Below are 22,432 nucleotides of genomic sequence, written 5' to 3' on the forward strand. Positions count from 1 at the left end.
GGATTTCTTCCAGTTTATTAACCAGCCGTGATTCTGCAACACAGAGATGGTCAGCTGCAGATGGAGCTGGAGAACCTCTGGAGACCCTGCCAACAACAGAAGGTCGTCCAGATAAGGCAACAAGCGAACCCCCTGCATCCGCAGGTGGGCTGCCATTACCGCCATGACTTTGGTAAAGACTCGCGGTGCTGTTGCCAGACCGAAGGGCAGTGCCTGGAACTGAAAATGTTGGTCGCGTACTGCAAACCTGAGGAATTGTTGGTGTGTTAAGATAATGGGGACATGCATGTAGGCATCTTGAATGTCCAACGACACCATGAAATCCCCAGGCTCCATCGCCAGAATAATGGAACGCAGGGTCTCCATCCTGAACAGAGGAACCCTCAAGGACTTGTTGAGGGGTTTCTGCACCAGAAAAAGATTGGAGTCGAAACCCATGCCCCTCTGGGAGAATGGAACAGGCACTATAATTTCAGCCTGGAGCATAGAGTGCAACTCTTTCTGTAGTTCCAGGGCTTTGTTCTGATCTGATGGAAGGCCTGTGGTGAAAAACCTGCTGAGGGGCCTGCGCCGGAAGGAGAGGGCATACCCCCGAGAGACCACCTCGTGTACCTAAGTGTCCTTGGTAGTCAGGTACCAGCACTGACCGAACCAAAGCAGACGGCCTCCCACTCTGGGATCTCCCAAAGGGAGGCCCGTCCCGTCAGGCAGAAGGCTTATCGTCCGACTTGGGAGCGGGGCGTCTTGAACTCCAAACCTGTGTCTTTGGCTTGGCAGACTTCTTGGCCCTGGACTGTCTCGGAAAGGATTGCACTTTGGACCTACCCTGGGCCCTACAGGGCCGAAAGGACGAAGTACCAGATCCTGATGGGACTGTAGCCGATGACAGACACGCAGACTTAGCTGCTGCCAGAGTGGCCACAATTTTGTCCAGATCAGGGCCAAACAGGACCTGTCCATTAAAAGGCAAGCATTCCAAATCCCTTTTGGAATCTGCGTCTGTTTTCCAAGAGCGCAACCATAGGGTGCGGCGAGTGGCCACCGCAGCCAAGGAGATTCTGGAAGCGAGCAGACCTATATCCAAGGCTGCCTCATTAATGTACGTGACTGAGTCTCTGAGATTGCCCACTCACTCTGCCTGCTCAGCAGAAGAGTTAGTGTACAGAGATGCCTCCAAGCTATCAGTCCAGTGCTCCATGGCTCTGGCCACCCAGCACACGGCCATAGCCGGTCTGGATGCCCCTCCAGCAAGGGAATAAATGGATTTTAGGCAAATTTCCACCTTGCGATCCTTAGCATCCTTTAAGGAGGACATGGAGGACATGGGCAATGTAGCACTCCTCACTAGGCGTGTGACATGAGAATCCACTTGAGGAGGGGTTTCACACTTAGAAAAGCAATTATTCGCAAAAGAGCATGCAAAGGCCAAGCGTTTTTGAGGCGGGAACCGCTTACCCGGATTTTTACACGCCTCCTCTAAATGATCCACTAACTGACCAGATAGAGGAAATACAGTGGCATCACCTTTAATATCCTTAAAGAAGGCGTATTTGGATTTGGCCACGAGGGGATCATCACCCTCAATAACCAAGGTCACAAGGACTGCACGTATAAGGCCAGGTATATAGACTTTAGACTTAGACTCTGCCTCCTTAGTACGGAGGGGCTCTTGGTCTGAAAAGGCAAAATTCTCACCATCATCAGACGACAAATCCTCCTCCTCATACTGAGCCGTCTGAGACACAAAAGACCGCAATGATGAGTCCCCTTGTAAAACATCCGACAGGCGTTGCACCGTATTGGACAATGAACTCACCCACGCAGGCTCCTGCGAGACCTGGGGAGGCAAAAGCGGGAGACACTGGGGTACAATCAACTACCTGGGAACCCCTGCATGGGTGAGGACACTACAGACTGCTGTGATAACCCCATCTGGGGGAATGCAGGGGGTGTCGCTAGCTGGCCCACAAGAGTTGTAAGTAAGTAACAGAAATCGGGCATGATATAATAGACCACGCCCTACATAAACAATCAGCGTTTCCATCACCCTCCGCTAATGGTACATTACATGTGGTACACTTTAGCTGAAGAGGAAAATCACGATCACTCTCAGACATGATGAGTGTAACGGAGTGTATGAGACTCCCCTCACAGATAAATGCTAGTACAGTGAGGCAATGAACACCCTGCAACACTGCACCGCAAGGGCTTTAGCAGAGGAAGAACAGGGATAGTAAAATGGCTGACAGGCAGAAGTGAAAGTACAGGCAGGCAGCGCTAGCAGTAAGTCACATACAATGCAGAAATAAATCCCTGCACTACCAGCACTATGATCAACTACACAGACACAGAGCCTGGTAGGAAACAGTGCTGCATACTCTGACCTTAAATCGGAGGAGAGATATGCGGGGGGGACCCAGACCGTGATGCCACCTGCAATCAGCGTCCAGCAGTGTTTGCACACTTCTTAAAAATGGCCTCCGCGGAGCAGAGAGGAGACGGGCCTGGGGGAGGAGACCTAACACAGCCAGCCAGACAGCTATGGAAAGGCACTGTGCAGCGGGGGAGGCGCCGGCTGTGAGACAGGAAAGGCGCGCTCCCCTGGCATGCAATTAACCCCTGGGACGCTGGAGCTTAACTGCTCTGCTGCAGCCCGCTGTCTCTGGTGGTCTAGTGGTAGCGCAGGTAAATACCTGGCACCACGCGCAGCCTGTCCCGAGGGAGCCCCCTGCCTGGAGACCTAGGACTGTGTTATCGGCGGGTACCCTCCGCGGGACCCCAATGCTTACCTGCCCCCTTGAATCCGGCCACAGTACAGGTAATCCGGGGTCACTGCTAGCTGTAACCCCAGACACCCACCTGCATCACCGGATCAGTACCGGCATTCTGGTCCGGCGGGGTGGAGGAGCGACAGCATAGACGTCAGGTACTGACTGTCTATGCTGTACAGCTCATCTTGTGCAGCCACAGCTGCTTTGAAGAACTTCAGGGGCCATTACAGCCCCTTTCTGTTAAATGGTGATCTGACTCCGAGCCGGGCACATACGAAACTGGTTTGCCTTGGCTCGGGGGCGGGGTATAGGAGAGGGACCCCAGTGCATCCTGTGAGGCTGAAAACTAACTCTGTGGTGCCCGATGTCTCCGCCATCACCTATACCCCAAGGTATCCTGTGGAACCCTATGGACCCGGGTTGTTCTGCAAATTAACGGGTAAAAGTGAATTACCCAGGATTTTAATTTTCAGTGCAAAAGAGGTATTACTGGTTTACAGTCTCTTATTTATGACGCTTTAAATGAAGAGTTAAACAGCAGTCATGGTTGTAGGCCACTCTCCAATAAAACAGTTTCTCTTCAGGGTAACAGAAGACTAGAAAGAGGACATATGTTGTTAATAGGACAACCCTGTTCTAATTAATGCAATGTTAAATCCGTCTCTCTCTGGGCCTGTGGTATGCATAAAGCTCACATAGGGACCACAAAAATGCAGATCTGCTTAGTTCCTTTATTGTGGAAATGTGCTCACAGTGTATTTGTCTGCCAAGCACATATGAAAGTGCACAGCCCACTTACTTGCCCTTGGAATCCCCACAAATCTAATCTACTGCCAGCTTTGCACATGGCGGAAAAGAAATTACGTATCAAAGTTCATCCTACCACTTTGGTAACGGTTCAGTTTTCTCCTAAAACACAGCTTAATTTACCCTAATTTCTATCTTATGGTGCATACACACGGTCAGATTTTTCCTTCAGATATGAACGATAACTATTTAAAAATCGTTCAGTCGTTCATATCTGAAGGAAAATCTGACATATCTGACATGCCTGAACGATGGACGATGAATGATGCGCGTTCCCGTTTGTCAGATAACGATATCTGACATCTGATGTGTTTGCAGTCAGACTTGGAGGATTCCATTCATTTTAATGCAGTCAAAAATTGTTCAATCGTTCAAAACTTTGGTAAAATCGTTCAAATCGTTCATCTGACAAATCTGACCGTGTGTATGCTCCATTACAGTGGCCCTCACATAAAAAGCCAGGTGTGTAAGATACGACAATGAGGCCGCCTGTATGAAGAATCTTGATATATGCCACTTCTCATTGGTTAGTTTCTTAAGACTTCTATTAATAATTGATAATACCGGAGATTGTACAGTGCTATGTGACTACCATGGCAATCAGTCATATGGCACATAATGTAATCAACAGAGGGGATTTAGACCACCCCTCTCAGCACTATCATCACTGCGATACACTCACCCCTCTGCCTATACATGTGTGCCTGTGTCTCTGTAACAGACTGACTGTATCTACCAGGACCATATGTTTTGTGTCTGCTCTATGCACTACGACATCCTCTCCCTCTACCCCCCCCTCCCCCCTTCTGCCATTACATGACATGTGGCAGCCATGCTTAAGGAGGGTACCTAAGAAAAATGACTATCATATGTATGTTTGCAAGGTACTTAACTTTCTGTTTAAAGAAAAAAACCTTATATGTGTGATTGCTACCTTATTATCATGTGTCACCTTTGTGTCCGAGTGTTATTAGAACGGCTGAAGTGCACTTCCCCATAACAGTGCGGCCCATTAGAAGTTTTTTAAAATTTTATTTAAAAAGTGATTTTGTGGACAGAAAAAGACTGTGTATAGGGGGAAGCTCCCTACGTTAGTCATCATTTCCTACAGCAACTGGACACCTCTTTATCTAATGTACATAAATGCATCCTCACAACACTAACACAAATCTTGTTCTTTGTACAAAAGTACTCCACACTCCCCTGCCCTCCACAGCTCATCCCATCAAGTTTTGCCCCCATGCAGATGATGCCATCATAGGACGGAAATCATGCACCTACAGTACCTGTAAAATGATGTGCTTTGTGCAAAATGATGTCTTAATTGTACTGTGGATTTGCACTTTTTTAAAAATCGGATCTCTTTTATTTAATCCGATCCCAAGTTGTCATATCTAAAACAAATACCCCAATTCCCCTCACCCATTCCTCACAATACAATCAGCATACAATTCAGTACAGGTAAAAATATTGTAATATAAAAGTATCTTATGTATAAAATTAATTGGTCTGTTTGCTTGTCTGCCCAGCTATGCATTCGGACAACCCTGTACTGATTGGGATGAAACCAACGTGTTGGATCCTGGCCAGGTTTTAGGGAGGGGTTAGGGTCCCGCTCGGACCTCCCATTGGTGTACGCTGGGCAGAACTTAAACCCACCGAGCCTGTTCTGGGCCTTCCACTGGATGGATTTAGATGAAAACTTCAGAGGGTGGCAATTGGTCTGGAATGCCTAATGGAGTGGGTGGGGTCCTGGTCAGACCTCACGGCGTAGTGCGCCGGGCAGAACTTTGACCCAAGGAGCTTGTTCTGGGTCTTCCACTGGATGGATTCGGACAATATCACATAATAATCTTGAAACAAATATAATTTAAACCCAGGCAACACCGGGTACTTCAGCTGATAATTTATATTTTATCAATCATACTGCAATCCACCCATAATAACACAGTTAAGACATTCTGTACTTTCACGTCATTAACAATTTACTAGAAGGATAATCATTTTCTTAGTTACAGATTCCCATTAAACCCACCATTAGCTGTTCAGACAATAATAACTGAGTGTCTGACTGCAGCCACTTCCCGCATGGCTTTTTGCCGTCTTAGACTAAATATGTCAAGAAGAGAACTATTAATATTCCCACCTAGATGTGACCCAGTTTCCTCCATGTAACATTATAGTTTCTGACTACAAAAAAACACATTACAATGCTTGTGGCTGGGGTGTCCTCTCATACCTTCTATTTAACTCCACTATTAGGATGGTTTAAAAAATATATATATTTAGAGACATTGCTCTGTTCATAGCTTGTTTCCTTAAAGGACCAGTAAACTGAATACATATGGGTCTATTTACTAAGCCTTGGATGGAGATAAAGTGAACTGAGATAAAGTACCAGCCAATCAGCTCCTAACTGCCATGTCACAGGCTGTGTTTGAAAAATGACAGTTAGGAGCTCTTTGGATGGTACTTTATCTATCCAGGGCTTAGACCCCACAGCTCCTGTTAAAGAAGGCTAATGTCTGCAATGGCGTTACTGACAGGAAGTTTGCTGTGCGTAGGAAGACCTCTCCCTCATGATCACATTCTATAGCTTTCGCACAGATCAGCAATGGAAACATTTACTTATATATTTTTGACCGTTTGTAGTAATGGAAATATAGGAACCCTGAAAAACCCTGTAAGCTACAAAGCGAACACTGGCATTGCTTGATTTTGGGTCAAAGGATCGGGATGACGTATTGTCAAAATCGTCTAATGTATACACACTATGTCAGCCGTTGCACGCTCTCGTTTGGTCGTCAGCTGCATCGTCAGGTCATCCCTACATGCAGCTCAATCTGACGATGCGACTTAGGACACCACGCAGCGGGATACTACAATAGTTGTGTGACTGAGAATTAGTGATCACCAGTGCATGCATCCATTTTTCTTTCTGGCAAGTGTTGCAATCTAGCTACCAAATTTGGAAGCGCCATTCCAACAATCTGGAGTAAACCTAGATAAGGTACAGATACATTTATTTATATTCTTATACTATAGTGGGTTCCTGTTTAAATTATCTGCTGAAAAGACCACACGGCCATACAGCCCAGGGACGACTACACCACTATTTCATTTACTGTTTTTCGTTCTTGTTTATGTAATAAGTGACTCTTTATATAAATAATTGTGTATTTTAATGGTCATTGAAAGACATACCTCCCAACATTGGGGAGTTGTAAACATAATAGAGAAGAGGAGGGAGATTGTGAAATTCGCCTCTTCCCAGCTCGTTTTAGCATGGGAAAAAAAAACACCCCAAGCAAAAGCTACTTGCACCAGAATACAAAATGTCCTCAAAACAGAACTGTCCCACCGTAATTGGGTCTAGAGGGAGGTACAGAGTGTAAAGACTAGAGGGCCTATGTACCAAGCTGTTTTTTTTTTTATAGTTTCTGCATAATATTATGTATTGTAGTTATGTACTAAAGTGCTAATTAGCACTTCAGATTGCAGTGCCCATTATTATCAATAGGGAGTACGATCTGACCCCTATGTACCAAACTCTAAAAAGAGAAGCTTTTCGGAGTTTACACCATCTACATAGGCTTACAGTAGTTTAAACCATCTGGCGGCTCCAGGTGCAAGAGAGATATCTTTCAATCTCTCTCTCGCAGCCCCCGGCTCCAGAAGCTGACACTGTGCCATGCGCAGTGTCAGCTTCCCCCAAAGAAGCCTTTCACATCCGTGAAAGACTTCTACAATTTGCCGGTAATATAACTCACAGACTCTATTCAGCTACAGCCACTGATGCCTGACTGTACATATAAACAAACGGACAAAGGTAGAGGTTGTATTTATAAAAATGCATAAGGTATGTAGGGAAAGAGAAAGTTATTGGCTTCGGGACATTTGTGTTAATGCATAGATGGAGTACTGAAGGACTCTTAATTAAAGTAAATTAGGTCACTGCCTCGTGTATATAAAATTACTGTAGATAACCTTAGAATGTAAGCTCTCATGAGCAGGGACCTCTTCCCTCATGTGCTTCTCTTTACATTTTCTTCTACTCTCTTACTCCCCATTAGAGCACTTAACACGGGACTGCCAACTCCCGGCAGCTTATTGTGAGTGCTTTAATCACTATTTCAGCAATGTATATAAGTTGTGTCCTTGTCCTGCACTGTAATGTACTGTAAGTTACTTGTTTCATGTTCACCTATTAGTTCTATGTACTATGTAAGGCGCTGCGGAACACTTGTGGCGCCATATAAATAAAGGATAATAATAATAATAATAACAACCAAAGACTATGCTCATTAATCACTTTTAGTAGCTAATATAGCATAGTCCTCATTCAATTCTGTAAATACTAGAATTGGTAACACATGCATTTAGCAACCCCTCTATATAGCTGTAAAACATGATAATTGTAATAACTTCAGGTTTAAGACTACTGTTAAGACTACTGTATCTATCTGCACACAAAACATTGATGAATTTATTATCACTAATTGTCAGCTAGGTTTGTTACGAATCTAGCATAGGTAAATTGCTGGTTTTACACAAATAAGAGTATAAGATTCAGCAGTGCTCAGTTCTATACATTGCCAGCTTGGAATGCCTAAGAACGATGCATGTTGGCTTCCTATAAAACTGTATTCTGTGAATGTAAAATCACAGTGCAGGGAAAAGCAATATTGTTACAGAAATAAATATTAATGCCAAAAACCTGACAAAGATACAAAATAAACACGTGATGCTCACAGCACCCATAATAACAATAATATTGTGAATGAAACATTATCTACATGTATAAAATGCACTATATTAATAAAGTACATAGGCAAATTGAATAGTAAATCTTATACCTGAACATAGTTGCTCGACCTTTGAGTAGTTTAAACACAGAATGTCATTGACCCATGCAATGATGTCATGTCTGCTCATAGTCTCCTGGGTTATCGAGGTAGAGTACACGTTGACCGCCATTCCCCAGCTGTAAAGAGAGACATTATGACATTAAGACTGGATTCTTTTGATAGGATTTTTGCATTCAAGTAATTACTATCTTAAAAGATCAAAATAATAACCCGCATTTAGAGCAAATGCACCAAAACATGTATTAGAAAAAAATAGACTACAGTTGTGATTGTACTGCATTGCTTTCAACAGAAATGTACTAGGCAGCAAACAAGTGAGAAGCTGTATGTGTTTATCAATTTCCATATACTAAAATTGCTTTTTGAAATTCCTACCTCTAGGGGGTCAAACCAGTTGTGTGCGGAAATTACAATACCTCCGGTCTCGCACATTTCTATGGGGCTGCGAGCAAGAATGTGAGAGTCTGGGTTAAGATCAGGGCCGCGAGGGGGGCAAATTGCTAAGCTCTTTACTAAAAGTTGGGAACTTTGGCCATCCTTCTATAAGCACTCACTCCTTGTTCATAGAAGTTCCTTTGTCAAGTTTCTATGCTCTAAGGGCGGAATTCAATTGATTACGCGGTCTGGATCTCCCGTCTAAAGTGACAGGAGATCGCGGGCCGCTATTCAATTGCTGCCGTTATTTGCGCTGAACGCGCCCACAGAGGTCAGGTTTAGCCGCGTAAAGCAGCTAAACCCGACCAAAGTGCTTGGCGTGACCGCGAAAAGTGATGTTTGGGCGCCCAAACAGGTCACTTTTCGCACATTTCAGCTCTCATCCTCCTGGGACTGCGAGCTGAAATGTAGCGCTGGCAGCTGATCGCGCCCAACAGGAGCAAGAATTGAATAGCTCCCTCGGGCGCGAAAGGGGCTGGAAACAATTGAATTCCGCCCTAAGTGTCATCACAATGCTCAAAGATCACTTAAATTACAATGTGACTACTTAACCTGTAGCTCAGCCTCCGGCTCAGAAATACTTCTCTGCCGTCCCCTATTCCCCCGATGGTGGCCCTGCCATCTATATTCACTACTTGTTCCAATGAAAAATAAAATGATTAGTTTGTTCCAATATTTTGATTACTAGTGCTTTACTGTGACCTAGTCTGTTGAAGGCCAAGTGACAGAGAGCATCACCAGAAGTCCTGGTGTGAACTTTTTTTGTGCAACCAGGAGAAGCCGTGCCCAGCAAGCCAACACCATAAAAGTAAATAATCTAAATACATTTGGTGTTTCTATCACATGAGATGATCTTTTGTACTTAAGTTATCCATTCAAAAGTATATTAAAGCTTGAGCTATCCTTTAAATTGTTGAATTCAAAGAAATACATTATCAACTTTCAATGCACTCTGGATCCTTTTACCAGACAAACATTTCACACCTGAGTAAATCTATCCTTCCTCATGTTTGCACAGACAAAATACCACTAACTAAACATACCTTCAATGCACTTTGAGTTAAGAGTAAACAACATTTTTCAAACATCATCAGTAATGTGGTTCATAATGTAGGAGGAATCGCTATAAGCGTGATCAGAGCAGTGACATACAGTCCTACAATATACCTTATGGCACACATCCACTAGAAGACCAAAAACGACTGCTCGATTACGACATTGTAATCATGCAGTCGTTTGTCAGTCTGTGCTGTGTGTACACTGAACGATCAGTCATCCCCGAACATGGCCAATCTATTGTTATCGTCAGGTTGTTCAGCATGTTCGGCCGATGATTGATGTTGGAAACGACCAGCAGGAGCGCGCATCGCTGGTCATTTCTGACATTAATGTGCCCGATTCTGAGCGATTGAACAATATCGTTATCGTTCAATCGCTCATAGAAATTGCCTAGTGGATGTGCACCTTTACACTGAAACATTTTATACATACTACATTTGGTTTGTCTAGACCTTCTATCCAAGTTAAACAACGGTACAAAGGGTAATGGTAAAGAAATACCATACTGTTACCCCTCCAAAGTCTGTAATAGTTTGGGCGCTATTGTAGGGAATCCCGATAGTGGCAGCCCGGCAGGGGTGAAATCTCGATCGTCACAAAGGTAAGTATTCACTAACCCTATTCTACCCCCTAACCCTCCCTTAGGAGTGCCTAACCCTAACCTTCCCCCCAAGTGTCTAAACCTAAGCCCCCCTTCCCCGCAGCCTAAACCTAAGTCCCCCGTTTGGGTGCCTAACCCTAACCCCCCCTTCCCCTAGCCTAAACTTAACCTCCCAGGGGGGTGCCTAACTCCAAGTCCCCCCCCGAGCCCCTAACCTAACCCTCCCCGCCCCCGCAGCTGTCCGCGCCCTTCGATCGGTAAGCCGGGTGTCAGGCTCCCGGCGCAGGTCTAATGACAGGCGTCGGGATTTTTACGCTTGTCATTAGTGCTTTGCCAGGATTAGACAGTCGGGATTACGTCCGTCGGCTTGCCGACTGCTTCCCCTATTGTAGTCTATGGCAAAAAAAAAAGAATCTGTATTTGAAGGGCCCTGGGGGTGGGGGTGTCTGCAGGGCAAAGTTATTCCACTATTTGGAAGTAGGGAAGGGGGGGGGGTCTTTAGTATGAAAAGCAACTTAAATTCTACTTTTAAAAAAGTAGAACTGACTGAGGGGAAAATGCTGCAGCTCCCGTAGTAGCAGATAACAACCAGGCTCATGTAAACAAGCAGTTTAATGGCCTAATGCATAATGAATTCCAATAAAAGTGCAGTCCAGATATACAGCAGTGTGTGGCTGATTTTCTAACATTAAACTAATATATTAGAGTTTCATAGGTGGTCTGTGATTATTTATCTGGCATTTTACATTAATGACTTTTTTTTTTTTTTTGGAAAAGCTCTTCAGCTGTACTAACCTGGCCTCATTCTGCAGTATAATTATTTATAGTTCTTTGGCTGCAAAATGCTTTCCTGGTCTGTTCCATTTATAGCAGCATGTAGTTTTCATTTAGTACTATATTTCCTATCCTACAATGCTTTCTTCTGAACAGTTTATACCAATCACATGGAGGCTTATCTGTATTTCAGTGTGTGTAATAAATAACATTTTCAAGATAAACACTAAAAGCCAAATTCACAAAAACATTTATTTCAGAATTTGTTTAAAATTCATGAACATTTTTAAAGCTGTGCTACTACTTGGTAAAATATATTTTTTAAAGGCGCCCATAAGCAGTATCCAACCACTGAAAGTGATCTTTGCAAGATTTGGTCACACAAGAACACATTGCAGTGTTCCCAGCATTTGTATTATTATTATCCTCTATTTATATGGTGCCTCAAAGGTTCTGCAGTGCCTTACACAGTACATAAATGAGCAAACAAGAAAAACAGTTAATAGTAATATAAAACAATGCAGGATAAGGACATGGTTTCTATACATAGCTACATAACACAAGCAGCAGGGCGTCAGCAACCAAGTGTTAGGTGCCCATTGGGGAGTTAGGAGTAAATGATACTATAAATAGGGGCAGGAGAAGCAAGTGAGGGACGAGGGCCCTGCTCACGAGAGCTTACATTCTAAAGGGGAGGGGCAGACAGACAGGGGCGTCACTGATGGGGTAGATAGTGAGGAAGGAGCATGAAGCAGTGGGTTAGGATATGTGCTGCGGAATGTGTGTGCTTACTTTAAGATGACCTTATGTCAAAATTAAGTCCTTCGTTCATCTCTCTATAACAAAAAATAGATTTTGTTTATGTTATTTACATGAGAAATAAAGTAGTTGCACTATTTTTTGTCTGTTACAGGGGTCCGGCGCCTGCGCAGATTCCCGACTATCGGGGAATCTGCAGTCAGCTAGTGCACTGCTGAATAAGGGCCATAGATTAGCATGATAATTATTTCCTACAGGTTATAAGCAATAATTTAGCAATAAATGTCATTATGCCAGTGATACACTTCAGGGGCTGCACTGGCAGAAACCTAACCTTCAATAGGGTCGTATTTTACCCTTAAGGCCCCCATACATCAGCAATCGTGCAATTTGCAATCGATTGTGTATAAAAATCTTTCTCTTTTTCAGTCGATTGTGGCAATTCTGCAATCGATTGAAAAAGGGAAAGATTTTTATACACAATCGATTGCAAACTGCACGATTGCTGCAATCAATCACTGATGTATGGGGCCTTTACTCTCAGCAATACAGTAAGTTACAAAATACATTTAATCAAAGAAAGAGACACCTACTGTTTCTGCACTTACATAGCAGTAAGGCATTTTAGTGCTACTAGCTATAACAAACAGATCTGACAATAAAACAAGTAGTAGCCGGGGATGGCAGGTGAAGGCTTGGACCACCCCAAGTAGCCTGTTAGCCATCACTGCAAAAGATAACAGCGAACATTAGGACTGAGGTTCCCTCTCTGCACCTAAGATGTAAATGGGTCAAGAAGCACTTTATTTTTTTTATACAGTTTAACTAGTAAGCAGTGTAGGTAAAGTAAGGACAAAGCTGCAGAGCACCTGTATGTTACTTATTATTATGTGGTCCTTTTTAAGGGAGTTTGATAGGGTCAGATCACATTTTCTTTTCCTGATCATCTGTAAGTACACAGTTTTGTTATGGGTGGGAATAGAATAGCCTGTACTCAGCTCACTGGAAGTGATCGCAGCACAGATCAGTCAGGAGATGTGTACTAATCTTGTGACCTGCCCACTTATATCATTGTGTGAGGACATCGCTGCATATGAAAAGTGCAGTATCATGTGAGCTTGGAGATGTAAGCAAGTGGGAAGGGTTTGGTAATGGGAGCAGTATGTTTCCCAAACAGCAAATACTGTAGTAGTTAAGAGAGGCTACTGCCAGCCTGATGCGGGAAGACTGATGTATGCAACGTTATATGAAACAAAGATCACACATCCAATTTGTTAAAATCGTTCTCTCATGTTCCTGTCATGCACAAACATGCAACAAAATATAATTAGGTGCACGAAATTGGCGCAACACAACAAAGCTGTAGCTCACTGTAACGCTCATATTGTAGCAAAATAGCCAACAATTTACTTTTCCTCTAAATACATAATATGAATTGACTGCAAGTCAAACTACAAATATAACAACACTGACAGTGCAGATTAGTCCTGAGCACTTTAAGAGTAAATCTTTTCCTAGCTTTGTTGTGGGATGTAGTTATATTACTGACGACCAGAATGCCGGCCATCGGAAGCCCGACCCGGGACTAAAGATAGGCGTCGAAATCCCGACGCCCATCTTTATCCCGACGACGAAATCCCGATAGCTGGCATCCCGAACAAAGGTAAGCAGGGCTTGTTGAGGTCTTAGCCGCGAGGGAAGGGGGGACGGCTGGGGGGGCGGGGGTTAGGTTTAGCAACCCTCAGGGGGAGATTAGGGTTAGGCATCCCCAGGGAGGATTAGGGTTAAGCTACGGGGAGGGAGGGATGTGTTTAGGGTGCAGGAAGGGGTTAGTGTTAGGCACCACCGGGGGTAGGTTAGAGTTAGGCACTGGGGGGGTTAGGATTAGGAACTGGGGGGGGTTAGGGTTATTCAGCCGCCAGTATTTCATACCCAACCCTTTTGTTGCACCCTGCAACAAAACTAGCTCATTTGTCCTCAACAATAGTAAAGGTTTAGAAACCCTGGACAGCGCTCATGGATAATAGTGCATTCCTATTTTAGAACTTGGGGCTGCTCAAACAAGTTTCAAAACTATTTTTCTGCGCCAAAGATTATTCTAACATTTCCCAATAAACAAAAGCAAACGGTCCAGTCCATGGCAGCTCCAAGGGATTTGAAGAATACAAGTTGATTACAGGGGAATATTTAACAGCAGATGTTACCACTATTATAGTCTTGGATCAGTCACATAACCATTCCTATAGTCATATCTTGGCAAATCTTCCAAGTTACATACTTTGCATTTCCAAGAACGGATAGCTGATATTGTAAGAAACACAAAAGAGCTTTAATTTATATTTCTTATGGAATTTAAGCAGAAAGAAATGTTTTTAAAAATGTTACAAATACTTTTATCACAATAGTTGAAAGATAGTTTGGCAAACATGATGCAGCAGAGAACAGAACAGATAGAATATCAGCACAGACTGGAGACAGAAGAAGAGAATGGCATCACATGACTAGAAGAACTGTCCAATTCTATAAAGGCACAACAAATACAGACACGTCTTTACACATCTTTTCTGCTGTCACGCTAAAAAGCTCAGCTCTGCGCGCCAGGTCTCGTAAGACTCTGCTAGCATCGGGCGTCTTTTTTGCCAAAAATGCGTCTAAGTCACTATGCGGTGCAACTAGGATGCATCAGCAGACTGTGCTTATTAATTGGTATGCAACAGGTGTTTATTTGTGTGTGACTTAAGCTGGCTACACGCGGTACGATGTGTAGAAGGTGATGCGACAGCCGATCTGATGGCCGACATATCATGCGGTTCCTACACAGAGAGAGTTACGCTGCTCGACCGCCCAAAATGCCGGCGCCGGCACCCCCCCCCCTTGGATGGAATCATACATCGCTTCTCCGGATCTCTTGTGCAGCATGAAAGATCTGGAGGAGCGATGAACGATCCCATGGGAGCGCGCACTTGCCGATATCATACCTAGCAGCGATATCGTTCCAATACGTCGGGTCGGCCGGTATATCGCTACGTGTGTGGGGCACTTAAGTCTCTAAATCTGTATACTAAGGGCAGCTTATTTCATTCCAAGTTCCACTGCTTCATATACAGACTCACGTGTACACAGATATACAAGTGTCACATATCACATGTATGAGGACAAGTCTGTATAGCTCAGTTTTCTTTCCAACTATTTCTTATGTTGCAGCATACCTGATATGTAATAAATATATTAAAAATAAGAACATTCACTTACCCCTAACCTGGTTGCTGCTCTCTTCTATTGGTATCCCCTCTCGGTCCTTAGACATATCATATATTGGTCACTGCTGCCATTGCTCAGAACTGGATGGCCCCTGCCCTCCCTTCACTTACTAGGGTTGTCTCTAATATTCAATTTCACATTGAGATAGAAACACTAGGGGGTAAATTTACTAAAGTGAGAGTTTTTAGAAGTGAGTTTTAAAAGTGATGTTGACCATAGCAACCAATCAGATTCTACTTAACATGTAACTAGCACCTTCTAGAAGATAATAGCGAAAATCTGATTGGTTGCTATGGGCAACATCACTTTTAAAACTCACTTCTAAAAACTCTCACTTTAATAAATTTACCCCTAGGAATTCCCTATTTCACCTCATCACCTTTGGCTCAGTCTGTGGCACCTATTCATTACTGAGAACGGGGCTTCTCTCCATGTACCACTGCTGATCACACCACCACTCCACTCACCCACAATAAATCCTCCTCTGATTATGTTGTTTTGGTGTCATATGTTTGCTAATTGGGTGTCAATGCCGCCTTTTTTCATTTGTTTAATTTCTTATGTTTTTTAAGTTCATCATTAATGTATCCTATGTTTGCTTACGTGTTAGTCTGTGCCCCTATACCCTTCTAACCCCACATAGTATTCCTTCCCACCCCCTCCTTTCTCTCTTTAACCCATAATGTCTCAAAAACCCTCAATAAAAATCTATTGATGAAAAAAAACAAAAACCTTTTTTTTTGAAGAAAAGAATAAAAACCCCTGTCTGACAGATGACGGTGTCCCGATACGCTCCTTGGGAATTAATGCTGTAAATGGGTAGAGAGTGGGAGAAACGGAGACACTGAGTTAGTGGCAGTGCAGAGGGGGAGATGGAGCACTGGCATTAGGTGTGTCAGCATCGGCCTCTCACTATGTGCTGTGATGTAGATATTACTCCAGGAAGGATAGGTTTCCTCCCACTGTGGATCAGCTGTGGGATGGAGGAGACAGGCTACAGTGTTACATTACAAGCCCCATATTCAATTAGCCGCCAAAAGTTGGAATCCGCGAAAAAGTATCGCCAATTGTGACTTTTCGCAAGGTGGAAACTTATCTCCGTATTCAATTGCAAACACTTTTCGCGTACGCGGAAACGCAATGCAATGTAATAGGCGAAAAAGATTTGCCTATGAATAGGTGTCGAAAAAAGTGCAAAATCGCTATTTTGGGGGGCAAAGGTGGAAAAACCACTCTAGCGTTCCCGCTAGGCTGTTTTAGCGGGGCGCAGCGCCCTGCCCTCCTTCTGGAGGGCAAAAAGCACCCTGCCCTCCAGAAGGAGGGCAAAAAGCACCCTGCCCTCACAGCCTGCGGGTGCCGTATTCACCTGCGGGACGCAGTGTCCCGCGGGTGGGGAAATGTGTGGTGACCGGTCACTGCCGGAGAATAGGTGCCGGGTGCATGCGCCCGGCATCTATTCTCCCTGTCTGCAGCGCTTGGGGGCTGCCCGGCGTGTCCGTAAGTGCCGGGCACGCCCCCAAGTATGACAATAAAGGGGACGCGTCTTATAGACACGCCCCCTTTTTATGGCCAAGTCCCGTTTTCGGGCGCCCTGCCTGCCACCAGAGCTAGAGTGAACACTACTACTCTGCACCCTTGGGACAGCCCCCAAAAGAGAACTGTAAAAAAAAACCTAAAAGAAAGAGGAACACCCCAAAAAATGGCTTTGAAAATGGGGGTGAATAAGTGCAAAGTGGGGGTACAAATTTAAAAATTAGCGATATAGACTTTTGTAGGGTCTGCAAGTATGGGTAAGGTGTTTTTTTGGTTTGCAGGTGCTTGCTGCAAGTGCGGTTTTTAAACTTTACTTTAGAGATTTCAAAATACGCTAGCACCCATTTTCAAGTACCCAAAATTGGACAGGACTACTTATTTTATCCCCCAAATACTGCTTAATGCTATTCTTCACCACTAGTGCAAATTTCGCTAATTAGAAGAAATTTACACACCTTAAGTACCCCCAAAAAGCTTTATTAGGGCTATTCGGGGGCATGTACATTGATCCCCAATGTTAGTGCCTCTATTAGGGGGTGACAGGTTGATTTCTCCAATTCTGACAGTACCTTTCGCCTGGTTTGCATTCGCCGGGTTGCGTTTTTGCTTGTTTTGGAATTGAATATGGCGAATAGCAGGGGCGCACACGATAAGTTTCCGAAGCTAAAATACGCGATGTAGGCGAACAGTCCGGCATGCGAAAAAGTATCGCGGGTGTGAAGCTAATTGAATATGGCCCATAGTGTGCAAAATGTAAACAAATAGATAAGAAAAATAAAACACAATAATAATCTATATAGATAATCTATATGAACAAGGTTAATAAGGTGATAAATGATCTGCATGAACCCACCCAAGGATGTGGTGCAGACGATACAGCACAGACAGATCCCCAGATAAAAGAGAACAGCACTAAGGAAGCTATCCTGCGTGCACTCAGTAAATCAAATACATTTGGCTCTGTACCACTAACTTAGTAAAATGAATATTTGATGCCCAGATACAATAAAGGAAAATAATGTATTTTGGAGTTAATCACTAGCATGCTCAGCAAGTCTTCTCTCTATTTCTCTCGCTTCATTGTGATTAATAAAACAAGCCATTGACTTTAATGTCAGTGAATACTACACATAAATAACACAAGATTCCTCCCAAAGTTCCCAACCAGCTGTGTTTTCTATGTTATTATCAAGAGCAATGCAGAAAATGAAGCAATGCGGAATGACTGAGTGCAGAGACCAGCTTACACCATCAATCAAATTAGTTTGTGTGAGTGCACAGAACTTGCAGCATATTGTACAGATTTACAGCTGACAGTCACACTGCAAGCAATGTAATAAGCCTGTAATTAACACCGTATAGGAAAGAGGAGCTTGGGTCACTAACTGTAAGTTTATAACTCTACACCTTCACTTACAATAGGTTTTGTTCTAAGCCAAGAGTCCTCAAACTTGGCCCTCCAGGTGCTGTGGAACTACACATCCCAGCATGCACTGCCATAGTTTTAACATGCTGTTATATCAAAAAGGTGGCAGTGCATGCTGGGATGTGCAGTTCCACAGCAGCTGGAGGGCCAAGGTTGAAGACCCCTGTTTAAGCTATAAAACTGACATTTCAAGCTTTGCTTTCTATCATCTTAAAGATGTACAGTGGTCAACAACAGTATATGAATATTTCTACTTAGAACATTGTTTACAATAGGGAAGAAATAAACATTTCAGAAATAACCTCAATTAAAATGAAGTACTTTTTTGTAGCGATGCGGTCATAATACAGACAGTTAGGATGCCATTGCCGGAAACCTGACATCTGTCAGAATCCCGAGCCGGCATCCTGATGGTAAGTACTGGGGTTAGGGGAAGGGTTAGGCACTAGGGGGGGGTTTGGGCTAGGCACTAAGGAGGGAGGGTTAGGTTTAGGCACTAGGGGTGGAGGTTTAGGCAGTGGGGAGAGAGGGTTAGGATACTGACTGACAGGTGTCAGCATCCTAACCCTGTCAGGATGCCGGCGTCGGGATTCTGACCGCTGAAATCCCGTACTCAACTACTTTTTTTTTTTAAACAGGGATACTGAATATATTAGTGCGGAATACATCAAAAGAATACAATCAATCACAGTTTACATTTCAAATGTGCTGTTCTAACTAATCAGAAACTCCCAACTAAGCACATCTGACACTAGCACTACATTGTAATGATATTGACGACTATTTTGAGCTGAACAATATGAGATATTTTGTCATGGTTTTAAACAGCACATCGTTTGTTTTATAAGTCACAGTTAACCAAATGAATGCTACTTGCACCTTTTTTAGACTTTAGACCTACATTCTTTAAAGGGTTTGTTTTGACATTTCTCTACATACTACTAGGATATCATTCCATTGCCACCATACAGTATATGTAATAGTGGTACACTCTTTAGAAGGTTTGATACATTTCCCAATATATTTGTATAATAAAATAGTTTGCTGATTAAAATTAAGTGATCACGTTGGAATGTAATGACCGTTGGTATGAACTCTGGGCCTGATTCAGAGCCGCTGCAAAAGCGAAAGCTCGCTCGGAATCAGGGCGGGCGCTTATTTTTTAAGTTGCAGCCTCCTGGCCGCTCACATAGCTTATGCAAGCGGCCAGGTGATGGTCAAGACCATCGCGACCATCGGGCTTGCGACGAGACCCAGTAGACTTCCTGCTCTAATACAGCAGGAAGTCCACCTACTGACATCACGAGTGATGTCAGTAGGGCAGCCCACAAACGGCAGGCGTTCTAGCAGGAATGCCTCCGTTTGCCCAGCCACCCCCCTCCCGCCTACAAAACGGGGCGAGCTGTCGATCAACATCGACAGCCGCCCCGTTTGCTGCGAGCACCGGAGCGAGTGCTTTTTGCACTCGCTCCGGGGCTTGCGTGCGCACTGGCCCACCATTGACCCGCTTGCGAGTGGGTCTGAATCAGGCCTTCTGATCATCAGTGATGTCACTTCCAGGGAGTTCTGGCATAACACACATCTACAGTCTCCAAATACTTGTCATTTCCCATACTTATTCATTGCATACCACCTTATGAAAACACAGACGCTCCTGAACCAACCTATGACACTGCAACATTAGCCGTAACCAAAGATATATAACTGTATATAACAAAGGAAAAAGGCACACATGGATAGACAGGCCACATACAGAAAGAAAATTTACTGTAGAGGAGAAAAGTGAGGATGTCGCAAAAAAGTTCAACAGTAATGATGAAAAGAAACAAAATAACGCCAAGGACAATCTATTTAATTAAATCAAGTGCTAATAAAAACATCATCACATTGGTGCGTACACGTCAGACATAAAGTGCACAGCATGTCTCCTGCCAGGCTTTTTATAACAGAAAAAGATGAGCCCTCCAAGTAGGAGGTACTGAAGTCTAAAAAGACAGAGGAGGCAAGAGAGAGACATAATAGTAGGAGAAAAAGAAAGAGGGGTATAGAAAAAAGGGAGGAGTACAGAAGGAGAAATAGACAGAGGACGGAGGAGAGATGGGGAGGAGAGAGATGGAATAAGACGTGGGTGAGAGGAGAACAAGAAGAGGGTGGAGCACGGAAAAGAGCTAGGAGGACAGAGAGAGAAGAGAGGACAGAGAGGGTGAAAAGAAAAGATCCCAGGAAGCAGCGGGGATAACAGTCTATATAGTAATTGAGAATGGCCTGTCCAAAGACCTACTTGTGCAATAGAAGGGGCTACCCCCCCCTCATCTCACCGTCGCGATAGACACAGGACACTATTGTGGCCGGGGGAGATAAGACAATTCTGCAGCGCCTGCACAGGGTAAGCATTGCAGCAGTCTGGGGTTGGGGGCGAACCCAGTGTACGACAGATCCAAAACTACTAGTAATCTTATAATTTCAAGATTTAAAAAAAAAAAAAAAAATTCTAAAATAATGCAGTTCTATTTAAAATAAATAGGGTTACTTTCCTGCCATATAGAAAAGAACTATTTTTTGAAGAAAAAAAAAAGTATATATAATAGAACATATTATAACTATTGCTATTGTTTTTTCAAATAAAACCTTCTTTATTTTTTGTACCAATATTGGTGCCGTGAAATCTTCTAAGTTCCACTTGTGCACTGGTCCGCCACACTTGCCCAGAGCAGAGAAGAGACAGGCCGAGTGATAGGTCTCTTACTGCATTGCATGGTTTTTGCTGTAGCAACATTGGATCACTCAACTGCACCAGCAGTGGCTCCCAAATTGGTTGCCGCAGGACCCTGGCACCTGCTGGGGTGCCATTGGGTTGGTGGTCCAGAACCAAATGAAGTTATCTATGGTTGATGTCATAGGCAAAGCCAGCGCTGATGGCTGACCATCATAAATGTGGACAAGCATAAGGGCAGCCATGTCCACCGCAACATAAATGAACATAAGGATCACAGATAAACACAATATACTTAATTTAAATATATTTTTCTGAATTTCTCAGTAAGAAAGTTTTGGCCTATGGGTGCTTTGAATCAAGAAAGTTTGGGAACCACTGTACTACAGTGATACAATATTGTTAAATAATGCCTTTTTTTATTGTTGCAATACTAATTAACTTTTGATGAATTATGATAACAGGCCTCCTATCTATCTGCTGGGTTGCAACAAAATACTACTAGACATGCCTCCATGTGAGGGCAAATGTAAAGGCTTCCCGAATGGGACGAAATGGGTGTCCAGGTTTAAAGCCCCTCCTTGCTGATGAAAAAATAAATATGGATATATTTGTTAACACAATACGATAAGCTCTGCAAGCTTTTTGCAGTGACAATGAGCCATATTCAATAAGAGGCAAAGTTTTCGCCTGTCCGACTGTTCGCTTCATTCGCCTGTTTCAGAGGCGAGTTTATTCCGTGCTCGTCCCCGCTTTTCGCCTAATTCAATTGCAAAACAGGCGAACACGGAAATAGGCGAATGCGGAACAGGCAAAAAGTACTGAAAGAATTGGGGAAATCAGTCTGTACCCCAGAAAAAGTTATATTAACCTAGGGAATCAATATAGATGTGTACTAATAGCCCTAATAAGATTATTTTGGGTACTTAAGTTGTGTAAATTGCTTGCTATTAGCGTCTTTGTAAAAGTGGTGAAGAATGGCATAAAGCTGTATTTTTTGGTGAAAATAAGTATTCCTGTTAAATTTGGGGTGCTTGAAAATGGGTGCAAGCATGTTTTTATGTCTCTAAAGTGAACTTTTAAAAAACTTGAAAGTTCTACTGCATGCACCTGCAATCCCAAAAACACATGACCCATACTTGGGGTCCCACAAGAAGTCTATTTCGCTACTTTTATGTTTATTCCCCCACTTTTTAAATTTTCACCCCAAAAATGACATGTCTTTTTTGGGGTGTTCTTAGGTTTTTGTTTCTGTTTTTTTTTTTGCAGATTTGTCCTTTGGGGGGCTGTCCCAAGGGGTCTGAGTTGTTTCCCCACGTTTGCACCCCAAAATAAAGATTTAGCATTTCTTTTCACCAGCTATTAATTGGAGAATCATTTTTGGAGAACTGTTTCCACTTAGGCGAAATTGTCCTGGAATTGAAT

At 43.5% G+C, this 22,432-nt stretch overlaps 1 protein-coding gene across 3 annotated transcripts in view; it reads right to left on the bottom strand.

Annotated features, from left to right (window-relative positions):
* The window catches only part of MAPRE2 (microtubule associated protein RP/EB family member 2), a 254,743-nt gene that overhangs the window by 55,214 nt on the left and 177,097 nt on the right, over positions 1-22,432 (bottom strand). For all 3 annotated transcript variants that reach the window (XM_088469555.1, XM_088469554.1, XM_088469553.1), the window contains one exon: positions 8,435-8,562. In XM_088469555.1, coding sequence (XP_088325681.1) covers positions 8,435-8,555 — 121 coding nt within the window. In that variant the 5' untranslated portion in view covers positions 8,556-8,562. The remainder of the gene's footprint in view (positions 1-8,434; positions 8,563-22,432) is intronic.

This window comes from Taudactylus pleione, unplaced genomic scaffold, assembly GCF_031769625.1.
Source record: "Taudactylus pleione unplaced genomic scaffold, aTauple2 ptg000093l, whole genome shotgun sequence".
NCBI classification, from domain to species: Eukaryota; Metazoa; Chordata; class Amphibia; order Anura; family Myobatrachidae; genus Taudactylus; species Taudactylus pleione.